Raw genomic sequence first — 19,791 nt, forward strand, 5'->3', positions numbered from 1 at the left:
TGGGTGGCCTGCGACCTAAAATCCAAGTACATTTGTAATGTCTTCCCATATCTTGGCAAGGACCCCAATCGTCCCACTGGGGAGAGACTTTCTGAAAATGTAGTAATGAGGCTGATGGAACCATTCCTAGACAAGGGCAGAAATGTTACCATGGACAATTTCTTCACATCGCTTTCACTTGCGCAAAAACTTCTTGGACGGAAAACCACCATCCTCAGCACAGTCAACAAGATTCGCAGGGAAATTCCTCAATCCACTAGACAGACAGATCGCAGTGAATTCACCACTCAGGTATGTTGCAGGTCTTTTGTGGTTCTATGTTTATGTGTTTCATTGTGTGTAAAAGGGCTATGGAAATAACAATTTATCTTATTTCTTAGGTGTTTTCAACCTCTGCTGCCACGCTGACGGCGTATGCGGCCAAACGGAAGAAGACAGTCTATATTCTTAGCAGCATGCACAGCGTGGTTCAGACTGATAACACTACCAAAAGGAAGCCAAACACGGTCACCCTTTACAACAAAACAAAGTGTGGCGTGGATGTGATGGACCAGATGGTTCGGGAGTACACTGTCCGCAAAGGAACACGGCGCTGGCCAGTTGCCGTGTTTTATAACATGATTGACATGGCAGCACTGAATGCACATGTGCTGTATCAAGCATGCACCGGGACGAAGGAAAGACGGGTGGACTTCCTGGTGGAGCTTGCAAGAGAGTTGGCTCACTCTCATGTAGCTGCGAAGAAGGCAAGAAAAGAACAGTTGCTTCGGACACAACCCTCCACACCGAGCCCTGGAAAAAGAGCCATGTGTCAGGTCAAACACAATTGCAAGAACAATCATGCCACTGTGCGATGTGTTCACTGCAACAGATACACATGTGGTAAATGCAGACTACAGATACCATGGCAGTGCCAGGATTGTGAGTGATTGCTGAAAATGTTGGAATGTACTCACTCACTTTTTATTATTATTTGTAAAAATGTGTACAAATGGTTGGTTTTTTGTACTGTTTTTATCAATAAATCTCAGCAACAAAGGACATACACCCATGTGTGTTGATTTCTCCCTAAGATGGCAAACTGAAACACTCCAAGTTGGTGACTTTTGGAGATTTATTTCCCTGGATGATTGAGAATGCATCAAACTGAAACACTCCAAGTTGGTGACTGTGCACAGCTTTTAGCAGCTCCCCCACCCCCTCAATCACACACCCCCACTCCCCTCCCTCCAGAATTCCCAGGTAACAACCCAATTTACATATGAATGACTAGCCAATTTAGCTTCCACTTGGCTGAAGCTAAAGCCTAGCTAAAAGCCATTTGGCAACTCTCCGGGTTTTATAGGTAGAAAAGCCAAATGGCTGGGCTCTGGGCCTTCCTAGTGTTAAGGAGATATGACAATTCGAATATGCCTCTCATTACAGAAATCCAGCGATGATTTTGAACAAGCTCTCCATTGACTTTATATGGAGAGTTTTGAGACCTTGTGTTGGTCTGAGGAGATTTGCCAAAATTCTATAAACCCCACAACAATGATGGTGACATTTTCTGAAAGCCAGCAAAAATACCTACGTTTTGATGTATAATTTGTGGAAGTTGAGTGAAAATTGAGCAAGTAGCAAGAAGTTGTTCGGACGTGAAGTGAAAATTGCAAAAGCTTCAGTGGCACACTGGAAGCCAAGAGCATAGCAACCATTACAACGCATGTATTTTGTGAAAAATCACAATTTTGCAACTCAAAACTTTAAGAGGCATAAAAGTAAAACAGTAAAAGATTTGAAAAAGCTGAATCATACCTGAATAGCCCAATAATTTGTGAACATTTTAAAATTTGAATGGTTGTTCTAGGCGAAAGTATGAGGAAGTAGTTAAGTTTCAAAAACAAGCAAAATTTAGCAGAAGTTTGGAAGTTTTCCATTCATTTCAATGGGACAAATTAAAGGAAAAAAGTGGAATATTTTAAAAAGTATAATAGCAAAAAATAGCAAAAATCATAGCGATGTTTAGCAGAAATAGCAGAATAGTATAAAATTTGAACGGTGAAAATAGCATAAAAATTGTGGAAGTAGTTAAGTGCCAAAGAAAGCAGAAAAAGTGGCAACTAGAATAACTAGAAAAAAAATTTGCATTTCCTGCGAAAATGCAGTGTGGATGCTTTAAAGCTGAAGCTGTATGCAAAACGTACAAAAATACAAGAATTTAGGAGAAATAGTATAAGATAACAGAAAGAATATATTTAGCCAAAAATACTTAAGCATTACAGAAACACTATGATTTAGAAAAATAGTACAACATAGCAAAAATACTGTGATTTACCAGAGACACTGTGATGAACTATGAATATTGTAATTTTAAATTAAGACTATGTTTTAGCACAAATACTATGATTTGACAGAAATACTATCATTTGGCAGAAATACTATGTTTCAGCACAAATACTCTGGTTTAGCACAAATATTATAACATAGCCGAAATACAATTATATAGCAGAAATGCTATATTTAGAAAGAAAAATATAATATAGTAGAAATAGTATGATTTAGCAGAAATACTACAATATAGCATAATAACAATGATTTAGAACAAATACTATGATTGAGCAGAATAGTTATAACTTAAGAGAAAATACTGGAAAAGCAAGATGACAAGCTGAAAAAAAAAAAAAAACGGAACATGGTTAAGTTCCCTCAAAACTAATTGTTGTTCACCTGTGAAAAAAAATAAAGAAATAAAAATAAATTTAAAAAACAAGAAGGAACAGCCAACAGATACACACAAAATCAAATATGTATACACAAATGCACAGAGAGAGACACACACGGAGGGTCTATGCCAGTCAACCAGTCTGAATATATTATAATTTTTTCCAACAATGAGATGCTGTCCTAAAGAGGGTCTCTCTCTCTCTCTCACGCGCACACACACACACACACACACACACACACACACACACACACACACACACGGAGAGAGAAGCATGTTTTCAGTCAAGCAGCCTGGGAGCTGCTAAATTTGAATTCACAGAGGCTGTGTACTTTTTCCCGCCAAAACAGGTGCACACACGCAGCACAGAGACAGGATTTTTGTAGTCTATGGTCGTGTCCAAATTCATGGGCCGCATCCTCCTGAGGACCCGGCCTTCGTGGTCTACGTGGGCCGGGTCCTCAGAAGGTCGGGTAGGCCGGAAGTAAACGGCCATGAAATTGGACGGTCTAGCCTTCTGATTAGCGTCACCGCTGTCTCGATGGAGTTTAATAAACTCAGCCGTCTGCTCCTTGCTATCTAAAATATAACAGGACACTGGTGTAAATTCTCGACCGTCTCACACTTCTGTTTAATCAGTTTTCTGTTTCACGTTTAGTCAGCTGTGTAAAAACCAAGGAGGAACCCACCCGGGGGATTAATAAAGTTTTATTTTATCTAATCTAATCCAATAACTTTAATCTCAGCCAAACCGATTTACTCACGAACAAACAAAACACTGAAAAAAAGCCCAACAATAACATTTTTAGGTTGTCTAAGTGACTTATATATTACGTTTAACTCGAGCAGCGAAAGTCCGCGGTGATCTGAAAATGATGTGCCGGGAGTTGTGCCGTTCTCGGCCGCATCAGTAACCCTCGAGCTCCCGGCTAGCTATCGAGCTGGTGGGTAGCAGACTTCTCCGAAAACATCTAAGCACTTTTGCAAATATGCGATATCTTGATAAACCGAGCAGATATTTGATGTTTACACAGCTACTTTCTCGCCTGAAAATATATTAAAAGTTTCTTTTGTGACCCAGAAAGATTAGTATGAGTAATTTTAAAACTTAGTAGCGGCCACCATTGTTGGAAACTGGAGTTTGGCTGGGCCGCGCTATGAATTCTGGGATATGGTAGGCCACGAAGGACACACCCGACCCATCCTTCAAATTCGGGGAAAAGGAGGACGCATTTGTCGGCTGCATTCGGAGGAGTCTACGAATTTGGACAGCCTTTGGCGCGTCGCTGTGAAATAATCGATCTACAAATGCGGCCTCAGGAGGATGCAGCCCATGAATTTGGACACGACCTATTTCTCATAGTGGGGATTCCCCTCAAACAAATGACCATAATTTCCTAACTGTATTGGCCAGAACGGTCATTCTTACACCGTTTTGTTCAGAAGAGATGGGGGAATCGTCAAGTGTTGACAATTTATCATTAAAATATGAATTTTTAGAGATATATGACATCGATGACTTGTTGGCTTAGAAGCCACAAAGGCCCCAATATGCAAATTTGAATGCCTCAGCCCACATATATGATTGGCTGGCTGGGAAGCCGTGCAGGCCCTGATATGTAAATTTGAATGCCTCAGTCCTCACAGAGGATTGGCTGCCTGGGGACCTGGCAGAAATATATAGAAATACTATGATTAAGCATAAATACTACATTTAGCAGAAATACTATATTAAGCACAAATCCTATAATAAGCAGAAGTACTATATTAAGCAATATAAATATCCTATAAAAATCCTATAAAAAGCAAAAATACTGTACTATGATTTGGTAGAAAAACTATAATTAATCAGAAATACTATATTTAGCACAAATCTTATAAAACAGCAGCAATGCTATGATTTAGCGCAATAGTAATAACTTAAACAGAAAAATTGGAAAAGCAAAATGGACAGCTGAAAAAATGCTGAACATGCCAAGGTATACTTGTTAAATGAAAAAAATCGGCAAAAAAATATATATATATAACAGCCACGCAATCACAAATATGGACACATATGGAAACACACATGCACAGAGAGAGACACACACAAGATCCAATTCAGTCAACCAGTCTAAATATATTGAATTTGAATCTTACAATGAGATCATCCCATAAAAAGGCTCTCTCTCTCTCTCTCTGTCTCACACACACACACACACACACACACACACACACACACACACGCACACACAGGGAGAGAGAAGTAAGTTTCTAGCTCAGTCAAGCAGCCTGGGAGCTGCTGAATTTGAATCCACCAATCAGAGAACCTGTGCACTTTTGCCTGCCAAAACAGGTGCACGCAGCACAGAGACAGAGACAGGATTTTTGCAGTCTATTTCTCATAATGACGACTCCCCTCAAACAAATGACCATAATTTCCTAACCGTAGGGGCTAGAACGGTCATTCTTACACCGTTTTGTTCGGAAGAGATGGGGGAATCTTAAAGTGTTGACAATTTATCATTAAAATATGAATTATTAAAGATATTTGACTTCTAATGCACCATAACTGAGTAGAGCAAAGCAAAAACTGCCTTGACTTGCCCTCAAACAACGCTTTCTAACTCTAAATGTATTTGGAGTATCGATATCATTCTTTCACTGTATGAGACAGCAGGCTTTGGTGAACAATCATGGAAATTTTCAGGTCTCTGTGGAAATCCATTAAAAAGATATGACGAGAGAAAAAAGTGGTTCATTTCCATAGTTTGAAATCTGAAGAAATCTGAGCTAAGGACGAATTTCCTACCCTCAAACAAGTCAAACTCATCTCAGAACAGTAATAGGTGAGAAAATAATTCTTGAATTGTGAGCGTCAGGAGTGTCTGAAGATATACTGGGACAAGCCTTATGTCTTAACTTTGCTTCGTTAAGGAGATATGACGATTCGAATATGCCTCTCATTACAGAAATCAAGCGGTGATTTTGAACAAGCTCTCCATTGACTTTCTATGGAGAGCTTTGCGACTTTGTGTTGGTCTGAGGAGATTTGCCAAAATTCTATAAATCTCACAACAATGATAGTGACATTTTCGGAAAGCCAGCAAAAATACCTACGTTTTGATGTATAATTTGTGAAAGTTGAGTGAAAATTGAGCAAGTAGCAAGAAGTTGTTCGGACATGAAGAGAAGACTGCAAAACCTTCAGTGGCACACTGGAAGCCAAGTGCATAGCAACCATAACAACGCATGTATTTTGTGAAAAATCACAATTGTGCAACTGAAAACTTTAAGAGGCATAAAAGTAAAACGGTAAAAGATTTGAAAAAGCTGATTTATACCTGAATAGCCCAATAATTTGAGAACATTTTAAAGTTTGAATGGTTGTTCTACGTGAAAATATGAGGAAGTAGTTAAGTTTCAGAAACAAGCAAATTTTAGCAGAATTGCAGAAGTTTCCCATTCATTTCAATGGGACAAATTAAGCTTAATATTTTAAAAAGTATAATAGTGAAAAATACCAAAAGACATAGCACACATTAGCAGAAATAGCAGAATAGTTTAAAACTTGAACGGTGAAAATCGGCTGAAAATTGCAGAAGTAGTTAAGTGCCAAAAAGTGTACGGAAGTCCCAAGAGGAACTCAATAGTGTGGATGCTTAAAGCATCCACACAATAATAATAAAAACTAGAAAAATTTGCATTTCCTGCGAAAATGCAGTGTGGATGCTTAAAGCTGAAGCTGTATGCAAAAAGTAGCTGAAAAAGCTGAAAAGTTGCAGAAATTGTAAAAACTTTGCAGAAGCAAAAGAAGTTTGCTAAAATGGAATAACTTAGCAGAACTGCAATATCTTAGAGGAAACATAATACTTGGCAGAAATACAATAGCATAGCAGAACTTTGCAGAAATATTGTAACTTACCAGAAACATGATAACTTCTCAAAAATACAAGAATTTAGGAGAAATAGTATAAGATAACAGAAAGAATATATTTAGCCAAAAATACTTAAACATTACAGAAACACTATGATTTAGAAAAATAATACAACAGAGCAGAAATATTGTGATTTACCAGAGACACTGTGATGAACTATGAATATTGTAATTTTAAATTAAGACTATGTTTTAGCACAAATATTATAATTTGGCAGAAATACTATAATTTGGCAGAAATACTATGTTTCAGCACAAATACTCTGGTTTAGCACAAATATTATAACATAGCAGAAATACAATTATATAGCAGAAATGCTATATTTAGAAAGAAAAATATAATATAGTAGAAATAGTATGATTTAGCAGAAATACTGTATTTAGCACAAGTACCAAAAAGTAGCAGAAATACTATGATTTAGCAGAAATACTATGATTGAGCAGAAGTACTAAGATGTAGTAAAAGTACTTTGATTTAACAGAAATACAATTATGGAGGAGTAATACTTTAAAATGGGAGAAATAGCCTAAAGGGAAGAGTATTTGTGCCATGGAGTGTTAACAAGAATGTGAGGTCCATATTAGAAAAGCTGGTAAAATCATAAAAGTTTGCAGAATTGTAATAAATGATGAATATGAATTACTGGTCTGTGACAGTGTATTAATTTGTAGGGAAAAAAACATGTTGACCAAGGTGGAATCGAACCCACGACCTTTGGTTTGCAGACCCGTGTCATTACCAACTGCGCCACTTGGAAAGAGAGGAGCCGCTTTGAAAAGCAGGGTGATGAGGAGTCAGAATTAGATCGCGGTGAGAGGCGGAAAACCCCATTTTTTGCAGTTACAAAACGTTGTGTAACTCAAACACTAGGTGGACTAGAAGCATAATTCTTCTACTGGCTGAATCAGTGGACTTTGGTGTACTTTGACTGCGATTTTCATTGCTCTTTGTACAACCGTCGCTGAGATATGACGAGAGAGGAAACGGAAAACCTCAGATATGATTGGCTGACTGGGAAGCCGTGCAGGCCCTGATATGTGATATGTGTCTGAGTCCTCACAGAGGATTGGCTGCCTGGCAGAAATATATAGAAATAGTATGATTAAGCATAAATACTACATTTAGCAGAAATACTATATGAAGCACAAATCCTATAAAAAGCAGAAATACTATATTAAGCACAAATCCTATTAAAAGCAGAAATAGTATGATTTAGCACAATAGTAATAAGTTAAACAGAAAAATCGGAAAAGCAAAATGGACAGCTGAAAAAATGCTGAACATGCTGAGGGTCCCTCAAATATACTTGTTAAATGAAAAAAATCAGCAAAAAAAATATATAACAGCCACACAATCAGAAATATGTACACATAAGGAAACACACATGCACAGAGAGACACACACACAAGATCCAATTCAGTCAACCAGTCTAAATATATTGAATTTGAAGCTTAGAATGAGGTCATCCCATTGAAAGCCTTTCTTTCTCTCCCTCTCTCTGTCACACACACACACACACACACACACACACACACACACACACACACACACACACACACAGGGAGAGAGAAGTAAGCTTCTAGGTCAGCCTGGGAGCTGCTGAATTTGAATCCACCAATCAGAGAGCCTGTGCACTTTTTCCCGCCAAAACAGGTGCTTCTGTTTACACACGCAGCACAGAGACACACAGGATTTTTGCAGTCTATTTCTCATAGTGACGACTCCCCTCAAACAAATGACCATAATTTCCTAACCGTAGGGGCTAGAAGGGTCATTCTTACACCGTTTTGTTCAGAAGAGATGGGGGAATCTTCAAGTGTTGACAATTTATCATTAAAATATGAATTTTTAGAGATATATGACATGGATGACTTGTTGACTTAGAAGCCACGAATTCCCCAATATGCAAATTTGAATGCCTGGAGCCCACATACATGATTGGCTGGCTGGGAAGCTGTGCAGGCCCTGATTTGTGGATTTGAATTCCTCAGCCCTCAGATATGATTGGCTGGCTTAGAAGCCATGAAGGCCCCAATATGCAAATTTGAATGCCTCAGGACACATATATGATTGGCTGGGAAACCGTGCAGGCCCTGATTTGAAAATTTGAATGTCTAAGTCCTCACAGAGGATTGGCTGCCTGGGGACCTGGCAGAAATATATAGAAATACTATGATTAAGCATAAATACTACATTTAGTAGAAATACTATGTTTTAGCACAAATACTATAAAAAGCAGAAATACTATAATTTAGCAGAAATACTATATTAAGCACAAATCCTATAAAAAGCAGAAATACTATATTAGGTACAAATCCTATAAAAAGCAGAAATACTATATTAGGCACAAATCCTATAAAAAGCAGAAATACTATATTAGGCACAAATCGTATAAAAAGCAGAAATACTATATTAGGCACAAATAGTATAAAAAGCAGAAATACTATAATTTAGCAGAAATACTATATTAGGCACAAATCTTATGAAAAGCAGAAATAGTATGATTTAGCAGAAATACTGTATTTAGCACAAGTACCGAAAAGTACCAGAAATACTATGATTTAGCAGAATAGTAATAACTTACAAAATTACAAATATGGAGGCATATTGAAACACAAATGCACAGAGGGACACACAAACACAGGCTCTAATCCAGTCAACCAGTCTAACTATATTCAATTTAAATCCTACAATGACATGCTGCCAAATAAGGGCAGGGTCCTCTCTCTCCCACTAAACACACACACACACACACACACACACACACACACACACACACACACACACACACACACACACACAGAGGGAGAGAGCTGCCGAATTTAAATCCACCAATCAGAGTGGCTGTTTACATTTTCCCGCCAAAACAGGTGCATCTTTTTACACACGCAGCACAGAGAGGCACAGGATTATTGCAGCCTATTTCTCATAGTGAGGACTCCCCTCAAACAAATGACCATAATTTCCTAACCGTAGGGGCTAGAGCGGTCATTCTTACACCGTTTTGTTCAGAAGAGATGGGGGAATCTTCCAGTGTTAACAATTTATCATTAAAATATGAATTATTAAAGATATTTGACTTGTAATGCACCATAACTGAGTAGAGCGAAGCAAAAACTGCCTTGACTTGCCCTCAAACAACGCTTTCTAACTCTAAATCTATTTGGAGTATCGATATCATTCTTTCACCGTAAGAGACAGTAGGCTTTGGTGAACAATCATGGAAATTTTCAGGTCTCTGTGGAAATCCAACAAAAAGTTATGACGAGAGAAAAAAGTGGTTCATTTCCACAGTTTGAAATCTGAAGAAATCTGAGCGAAGGACGAATTTCCTACCCTCAAACAAGTCCAACTCATTTCAGAATGGTAATAGGTGAGAAAGAAATTCTTGAATTGTGAGCGTCAGGAGTGTCTGAAGATATACCGGGACAAGCCTCATGTCTTAAAGTCGCTTCGTTAAGGAGATATGACGATTCGAATATGCCTCTCATTACAGAAATCCAGCGATGATTTTGAACAAGCTCTCCATTGACTTTATATGGAGAGTTTTGAGACCTTGTGTTGGTCTGAGGAGATTTGCCAAAATTCTATGAATCCCACAACAATGATAGTGACATTTTCTGAAAGCCAGCAAAAATACCTACGTTTTGATGTATAATTTGTGGAAGTTGAGTGAAAATTGAGCAAGTAGCAAAAAGTTGTTCGGACATGAAGAGAAGACTGCAAAAGCTTCAGTGTCACACTGGAAGCCAAGAGCATAGCAACCATAACAACGCATGTATTTTGTGAAAAATCACAATTTTGCAACTCAAAACTTTAAGAGGCATAAAAGTAAAACGGTAAAAGATTTGAAAAAGCTGAATCATACCTGAATAGCCCAATAATTTGTGAACATTTTAAAGTTTGAATGGTTTTTCTAGGCGAAAGTATGAGGAAGTAGTTAGGTTTCAAAAACAAGCAAAATTTAGCAGAATTTTGGAAGTTTTCCATTCATTTCAATGGGACAAATTAAAGGAAAAAAGTGGAATATTTTAAAAAGTATAATAGCAAAAATAGCAAAAATCATAGCGATCATTAGCAGAAATAGCAGAATAGTATAAAATTTGAACGGCGAAAATCGGCTGAAAATTGTGGGACTAGTTAAGTGCCAAAAAACGTGAAAAAAGTGGCAACTAGAATAATAATAATAAAGAATAAAGAGAAACAGGAACTCAATAGTGTGGATGCTTAAAGCATCCACACAATAAAGAATAAAGAGAAACAGGAACTCAATAGTGTGGATGCTTAAAGCATCCACACAATGAAAGAGACAACAACCCTTTCCTGTACGTTTTCAGAGCATGGTCCCAAACTGACAGATTAAACGTCTTAAAGGACGTTCCACTGTTAAATGAAGGTTTTGAGCCATGGAGGGAGGCAGTTGAGTTAATTAGAACACACTGGCACTTGAATGGCCATGAAATGCTCCAGGTAATTCAGGATTTATTAGGTCTGAAAATGGGAACAGTAAAAGGAGACTTCACGGGGTCAGATGACCAGGGTATAGCCCTGCTCCCCACCTCTGAGCCTCTAAGGGCTCAGTTGGCAGGATTATATGACAGAATTAGAGTCCGTCTAGCCCCAAGAGCAGATTACGGCAAAATAGGCGAGATAAAGCAGAAGGAAGCTGAGACTGCATCTGACTTCCTCGATCGCCTACGCCCAGTTTTCAGACAACATTCAGGTTTAAATTACAAGGAAGAGCCACAAACACCATTTCAGCAACAGCTAAAAAATGCATTTCTGAACGGCCTCCTCCCAAAAGTGAGGGCCCACGTAGAAAAACATTGGGTCACACAAAATACAGGAAGTCTGCCAGATGCACTGCAATATGCTGAACACGCAGTCAAAATACAGAAGCAAAAGGAAAAAGGAGGAGTCTTTACTGTAGATCCTGCAACAGGATTGGTGGCATTCTCTGGAGAATACAGAAGACATAAACCAGGCCCCTACAAAGGACAGGGAAAGGCAGGAGGAGGTAGAAAAGGAGAGAGAAGAGTAAAAAATACAAGCTGCTACAATTGTGGAAAGGAAGGGCATTTTGCCCGCGAGTGTAGACAAAGACAAAAGGATGACAGTGAGGAAGAGGATGACAGAAATAACAAATGACTAGGAAAAGACACAGAAGCAGAGAGCAATGAAAACACGGACGTGTATAACATAGAGCAATTGCTTTTGGGCTCTGAACATAAACCAACTGTAATTATATACGTAAATGGGCAGCCAATGACGATGCTCTGCGATACTGGAGCATGCAAAACTGTACTAATTAAAAAACCACCAAAAATAAAATTCTCTAATGATACTCTGATAGTTAAGTCAGCATCAGGACATGTCAGTACTAAATCACTGACTGAGCCTCTACTCTTATCTCATGAAGACAGCGGCCGCAGCTGTAAAAACCAGTGCATATATGACCCATCTTGCCAAGTAAATCTTCTAGGGAGAGATGCGCTAGAAAGGCTGGAAATAGGAGTATTGCCAGGGCCAGAGGGCATGTATGAAAAGCTAATGTTAAACGACAAACAAGCAGATTATCAGATTAATGTGTGTAAAGGACTCGGAGAGCCTCACTACTACTGGACATTAGACCTGCCCTCACTAGAGCCTTTACAACACATAGCAAATCGATATCTGCCAACTCATTCAACACGACAGGACTACACTCAGTATCACAACACATTGAGGTTCAAACAGAGTCCAGGTCCTAATCCTGTGTATGACCAAGAAGTACACAAGCTAGGACCACAAATGCTGACATTACAGCACCTATATGTCACCCAAAGTGGTAATGCAGTTTGTTCTGTGCTGCAGCCTGAGGCAGTACAGCGAGTGAACAGGATGCCAAATCCACATGTGTCAGTAGCTCATAATGACAGCACTGAGTGGAAAGATTTAGGCCGCATTCTCGCCCAAGTCGAAAGAGACAGATATGAAAAGACTGAAGACACACATGAGGGATGGCTACAAGGTCGCAGAACAGGATGCATGAGATACACATTAGGGTGGGTAATCACTACCCACCCAGCCACATACATGACTGACAGCACTGATTTGCATGTGCAGGAAGATAGTGAAAACTGACATATACTCTCATTAGAACTACACCCAGAACTACAAGAATTGCCCACAACACTATGGTCCACAGGATCGACAGATGTAGGATTAATTAAAGGAGCAGATCCTGTTGTAGTAAAAACTACTACAACCTACAGGCCAGTTAAACCACAATATCCCTTGACGACAGAAGCAAAAGCAGGGATCAGGCCAGTAATTGCAGATATGGAAAAAGCAGGTATTTTAGTGAAAACAACCAAAGCAAGCTGTAACACTCCAATCTTCCCAGTGAAAAAAGCAAAGACAGGAAAATATCGCCTAGTGCATGACCTCAGAGCAATAAACGAAGTAACAGAACAAATCCCACCTGTGGTAGCAAATCCACACACAATCTTAAATCAAGTGACACAAAAAGAACAATGGTTCTCAGTCATAGATCTGTCAAACGCGTTCTTCTCTGTGCCGTTACACACAGACTCTCAAAATCTGTTTGGTTTCACCTTTGATAACGAAAAGTATACTTATACAAGACTGCCGCAGGGTTTTCAGAACAGCCCCACCCTGTATGCAGAGGCATTAAAGAAATCTATGTCACTATGCACGCTCCCTGCCACAGATCAATTTCTTCTTTACGTTGATGATATTCTCGTTACAGGAGATACGCAACATAACTGCAGAAAAAACACCATGACTGTGTTGAAACATTTAGCAGAGCAGGGCCATAAAGTCTCACAGCACAAGTTACAGCTGTGGAGCCAAGAGGTCACATACCTTGGCCACAAACTCACAGGAGAGGGAAGAACACTGTTAGACAGCAGAAAACTAGCAGTACAAAATGCTCCAAAACCTCTCACAAAACAACAAATGATGAGTTATTTAGGTCTCTGCAATTTTTGCAGATGCTGGATACCTGAATATGCTCTGTTAGCTCAACCTTTGCAAAACTTAATTTATGGAAAAAATCTAGCACTGAAAGATAAAATAGAATGGACACCAGAAGCAGAAAAAGCATTTAATGATCTGAAACTTGCATTGCAGACATGCACAGTTTTAGCATTGCCAGACTACGAAAAAACTTTTTGCTTGCATGTAGATGGCGGTGGGGGCTATATGAAGGCCGTCCTCACCCAAGCCTTTGGGGAAAAGCAACGCCCACTTGCATTTTACTCATGTAAATTAGACTCAGTGGTGTCCGGCTTACCATCCTGTGTACAATCATGTGCTGCTGCAGTGGAAGCAGTTAAAAAGTCTGCTGACATTGTTTTAGGACACACATTGATTATCAAAGTTCCTCATGCTGTAACCTCCATCTTACTGCAAGCAAACTTGTCTTATTTGACACATGCAAGACAGCTCTCATATGTAGGCATCCTGCTATCACAGTCACACATCACAATCGAGAAGTGTGGTCAGCAAAATCCCAGCACACTTCTCCCCACATCAGAAGATGGTGAAAAACACTGCTGTATGGAAAAGCTAGATGAAGAAACAAAGCCACGAGCCGACATATATAGTACACCACAGCCAACTTTCACTGACATCTTTGTAGATGGTTCAGCATCTAAAAATAGCTTAGGTCGCAACTGTGTCGGTTATGCAGTAACCACAATAGATACAGTTCTAGAAGCAAGACCTTTAAATTCCTCTAACTCTGCACAAAGTGCAGAACTCACAGCTGTTGTGAGAGCGTGTAAGTTGAATGCAGGAAAAAGCATAAACATACACACAGACAGTCAGTATGTTTTTGCAGCAGTACATCATTTTGCAAAAATTTGGCAAAACAGAGGCATGATCACTTCTAATGGAAATCCAGTACAGCATTCACACCTTTTAAAAGAACTGCTAGAAGTGATAACATTGCCGAAACAACTAGCATTGTGTAAATGTGCTGCACACCAAAAAGATAACTCAGAAGTTACTAAAGGCAATAACTTTGCAGACCAAGCCGCAAAGAAGGCAGCACAGCAACATATACAAACCTTAATGTCTGAAACACCAACGTTAATACCACTTGACGTACTTAAAGATGAACAGAAAGCTGCATCTATCACAGAACAGAAAAAATGGTTAAAGTGTGGAGCACAGCTACAAAATGACCTAATGACCTGTAATGGCAAACCAATACTGCCAAAATCTCTGCACAAGACAGCAGCATTAGTGACACATGGCTTAACGCATTTGTCAACGGGTGGAATGATAAATGTCCTCTCTAAACACTTCTACACTCAAAATTTTGAAAATTCAGCAAAAGAATTCATCAGAACATGCATGATTTGCCAAAGACATAATGCACAGGGAAACCTCAGACCAAAAAGAGGTCATTTTCCCACACCACCTCACCCTTTCCATACAATCCACATGGATTTTATTGAACTTAACGAATGCCAAGCATCAAGATATGCTCTAGTAATTATAGATGTGTTTTCAAAATGGCCAGAAATCTATCCAGTAAAAAGAGCAGATGCAATATCAGTGTTTATGCAATCACTTCATCCCCACATATGGCATTCCCAGTCTGATAAGGTCAGACAATGGAACACATTTTGTTAATGACATCATCAGCAAAGTCTCTGAAGCTCTAGGATTTAGCATCAAATATCACTGTGCATATCACCCACAAAGTGCAGGACTAGTGGAAAGAACTAATGGCACAATAAAACAGAGATTAAGAAAATGCATGGAAGAAACAGGAAGACCATGGCCCGAATGTATAGGTTTGGTAAAGATGTGGATGAGAATAACACAAAGTTCTCAGAAACTTACACCTTTTGAAATCATCCACGGGAGAGCATTTCCATTGCCAATTACCAGTGAACCTATTAACAAATCAATAAGGGAAACTACCCTAGCAGAATGGATGACTAAGCTGTTTGAAAATAAAGAGATTGTGTTAAACAACCAACTGCTGCGTGATTTCTCTCCAGTGTCTTGCAGGTTACAACCAGGTGATTGGATCCTGATCAAAGTGCTCCAGAGAAAGAATTGGAGTTCACCCAGGTAGGAGGGCCCATACCAGGTCCTACTTACCACACCGACTGCCTGCAAAATAGCAGCACGACCATCTTGGATCCACCAAAGCCACTGTAAAAAAGTGAGTGACAATCCAGACGCTTAGACGCCGGCTCCCCTGGCTTCTAGGTGATCTATTGGTGAAGGGAAGGCTGATTGGGTATATCCCGCCTTTTTCCTGCTCGCCAATAGTCTACTCACCAGAAGTCTAGGTGTGCCTGGTCATCATGAAGAAACTTGTCCTCCTAGTGGCCTGCATTGCGCTCCTAGTGAGCCTACTAACACTCACCCAGATGAGAGGAAATAAACAACACCACCTGCAAAACAGATGGACACATGACAACTCACACCTGCGCCACCTGAACCAAGACCATAACCACCCATGGATGAACAACGCGTGGTATAGATATGTGTATGATAGAACACACACCGACAACAGCACGGAATGCTATGTGTGTTCACATATGCCAACAACAGCCGTACACGCAGCAATATATGGAAAGGCACCTGAACTTGACGAAGCGATGTGTGTGTTCAACAAGGCAACAACTGGAGATTGCTCACGCAGAGATTTGATGACAACAGGACTGGCCCTGAAAGGTCAAAGCACAAAGAAGGAAGACCTAATTCCATGGTGCAGTGACACAGACGTCAAACGTGTCATGAAACCACTTTCACAACGAAGGATCCTGATTGAACAGACAACCCCTTGTGCCTACAATCTGACGAACTGGAACTACACCTGCAACGAAAAACATTGGGTAAATGTCAAGGCCAACAACACAAAAAACAAATCATTCGCCATAGTTTTGCCGCCGGACATACAGCACCCAATGTGTTTCAACTTCTCTGATGGAAACAGAAAACTTGGACGAAACCTGAACTGCACGCACACACTTGACCTGACCCGATCCAAAGGAACACACTTTTTCAAAAATGGAACTTTCTGGGTCCAGGGAGCTGCTTGGGCCTGCGGGCCTAAAACCTGTTTCATGCTCCCACCGAACTCCACCGGTCTGTGTGCACCAGTACTAATTTCAGACCACACCTTCAAGATCACAGCAGAGACACACACGTCAAGAGCAAAACGTGAAGTTGCTGAAGTCACTGAAGTAATGCCACATGACCCAATCTATGGAACAGATGTGCCCAAGAACTTCAAACTATGGACTGATAGTCAGAAAGTCCTCTACTCCTTGTTCCCTTGGGTAGGAGCTGGGAAAAGCATGCTGAGGATCGAGACACTTGACTACCGATTTGGACTGTTCCTAAATGTTTCAATGAAAATCAACAAGGCGCAAAATGAAGAAATCGACGCAATATGCATTGTAGTGATGCAACACAGAGTCGCACTAGATATGATTCTAGCTGAAAAAGGAGGTTTGTGTGTATTGTTTAACACCACATGTGGTACATACATTCCAGACAATGTGCACTCACAAAACATGACCAACGCTTTGAACACCTTGAGAAAGATTAAAAATGCTGAACAACAAGACTATGTCACAAGCACTGATGATTGGTTGACATGGTTAGTAGGTGGTTCATGGAAGTCCCTACTGATTAAAGGACTTGTTGGAATTGCATTTTTGCTTTTACTGTTATGTGTTTTCACAACATGTGTAGTACCCTGTCTGAAGAAAATGGTATCAAACATGGTGACAACTTCTATCAACGCTTATGTGATGATGTCTCAAATGGAAGAAATTTTGAAAAATGATCCAAACAGTAATGTTTAGTTTAATTGAGCACAGGACTGCTTTATCAGAAATCAGAAATCAGAATGGGTTTATTGCCAGATGTTGAGGTTTACAACATTAGGAAATTGCTGCGGTGCTTCAGTGCAGACAATAAGAATTAAAGTGCTATGTAGAAAGAAAGATATGTGCATGAGATATACATGAGATATATGTATGTATGATATATGTATTTATGACGTTCAAACCGAAAATGTTTAGACAACAGGTTATGAACTGATAAAATAACAGTACTGTCATGTGGGAAATCTAAACAACAGGAGGGAATGTCAGAGTATTTTTGCTTTTAAAAGTTTTATTATTCATATAATAATCAGCTAAGAGTGTTTATATTTCTGTTTTGTACTCAACCAGCTGCATATTTTAATTGCTGGCTCCCTACTCTATAACGGAAACTGTTTGCCTTCACATTATCAGTCTTTGCCTTCACATTGTCACTGTTTGCCTTCACATTATCTGTTAGGAGCAGGAAACCGCCACCCAAGAGTAAGAAACAACCTTGTAGAGAACACGAAGTTTTTTGATAAACCACACCTGTTTTCTTGACAAGATAAGGATGATATTTCCTTTTTTGTATGCTTCATGATGTGTATAAATAAAGCCAGACTGCACCAAGGAGGTGTGAATCTCTGCTGAGATTTCACCCGTGCACGTTAAACTGCTGAAGAGTCTGAGTGTTATTTCATTGCATCTGAGTACTTGTTAAAAGAATCTCTAACACACACACACACACACACACACACACACACACACACACACACACACACATTATTTTATAATTTAGATTATTTTGTTGTTTCCTATTACATATTTCTATAATTTGTATAGATTTATACAGAATTATTCAGTGATAATAAATCCTATGTTTGTTTATTCTAAAGGAACCCCGTTAGCTTCCACAACAGATGTTGCTCCTCTTCCGTCAAATAGGGCTTTGGAGTTGACGTCACGCCGCAATGCATTGTGGGAGCGCGGCACCATTTTCGGGGTCTACGAATCAAATCAAACACACTGTGTTGGAACGACGATTACAAGATGCTTAAAAGCAGCTCAATAGAGAATGGACTGTATAGAGACCGATTGCGTCCAGAGGCGAAGCGGCGGTACTTGCAGAAAATAGCGTGCATTGGAAATGTGGACCCGTATAAAATACGGCCGTGGAGTAGAAACCCTGAAGACCAACCGCTACTGACGTAGCCTGATATATTTCATACCTTATCTGTGGAATCAGCGCGTACAAGTCGTCATTCAATCAAAGGTAAGTCAGCTCAAGTACTGCGTGTGAAATGCGTTTGATTTCCCTGCAAACATTCACATTAGTGCAGCATAAATTCATTCATGAGGGGAAATTACAGTGAGAACATGTGGAGGCTGTTAGGTGGATAACATAGTGAGTTCAGTGCATTGATGTGACACTTTCCTGAAGGATTTAGTTATTATTTATGGTTAAAGAAAATGCAATGATGTATTAATGTTTATTATAAATAATCCTAATTATACATCTTGCTTCCATGTTTGTATCCTGTGTCACTAAAAATACATTTTATTTTAGTTTTATACATTGATTAATGACCTGCAGAATCTCCTTATCATATTAAGTGATTCATAATTGTCACTTTATGCTTTCTCCATCTCTAAAGTGATGACATCCTTGCATTACATACTTTAGGTTCATTTTCTGCAGGCAGGTTTCTGACAGAGAACAGGCAGATTTACACTATAACATGCAGCGTTCTATAGATGGAAAAAGAAATGAAAAATTACATGTATGTGCTAACTTTCTAAACACTTTGTTACATTTATGATAAAGTAGATAAAACACATTTGTGTCGACCTTGGCTCATAGTTCTTGTCTTTAAATGAACTTTGTCTGTGTGTGTTTCAGGTGCTGCACTCTAAGACTGAATGAACCAGCATTGCAGCCATGGCTCACTGTGAGCATCACAGGGAAGGTTGAAGTCGCCCACTGCAGCTGTATGGCCGGAGTCGCAGAGACCTGCACCCACGTCGCTGCTCTTCTGTCTAAAGTAGACGGAACAGTGTTGATCTGTGGCACAAGGACTGTTACAGATGAACCTGCATACTGGGTTTTGCCTGGTAATATGACCAAGATGCAGCCAGAGGTTGGCCATAAGATAGACGACTTCTCTTCAGCTGCCCAAAAAAAGGTTCTTGATCAAAACATACACAGACCATCTGTAGTGACAGGTAAAAGGAGCCGTCCCCAAAACAGAAAAATACCACCTGCTACTGTGGAGGAGTTGTCACTGCTATAATGCCATAATGTTTTATCTAGGGGTCTAGATTT

General features: G+C 39.5%; 1 protein-coding gene and 1 pseudogene across 2 annotated transcripts in view; one reads left to right on the plus strand and one right to left on the minus strand.

Annotated features, from left to right (window-relative positions):
• The window catches only part of LOC146672702 (uncharacterized), a 52,909-nt pseudogene that overhangs the window by 8,743 nt on the left and 24,375 nt on the right, over positions 1-19,791 (minus strand). The window lies entirely within an intron of this gene.
• LOC146672703 (uncharacterized) lies at positions 15,954-18,029 on the plus strand. The gene is made up of 2 exons (XM_085402600.1): positions 15,954-17,106; positions 17,947-18,029. The coding sequence occupies exons 1-2, from the start codon at positions 15,954-15,956 to the stop codon at positions 18,027-18,029; spliced, it is 1,236 nt and encodes a 411-aa protein (XP_085258726.1).

Source organism: Rhamphochromis longiceps, linkage group LG3, assembly GCF_057381845.1.
Source record: "Rhamphochromis longiceps isolate RC_006_pf linkage group LG3, R_longiceps_female_GT1.1, whole genome shotgun sequence".
Taxonomy (NCBI): Eukaryota; Metazoa; Chordata; class Actinopteri; order Cichliformes; family Cichlidae; genus Rhamphochromis; species Rhamphochromis longiceps.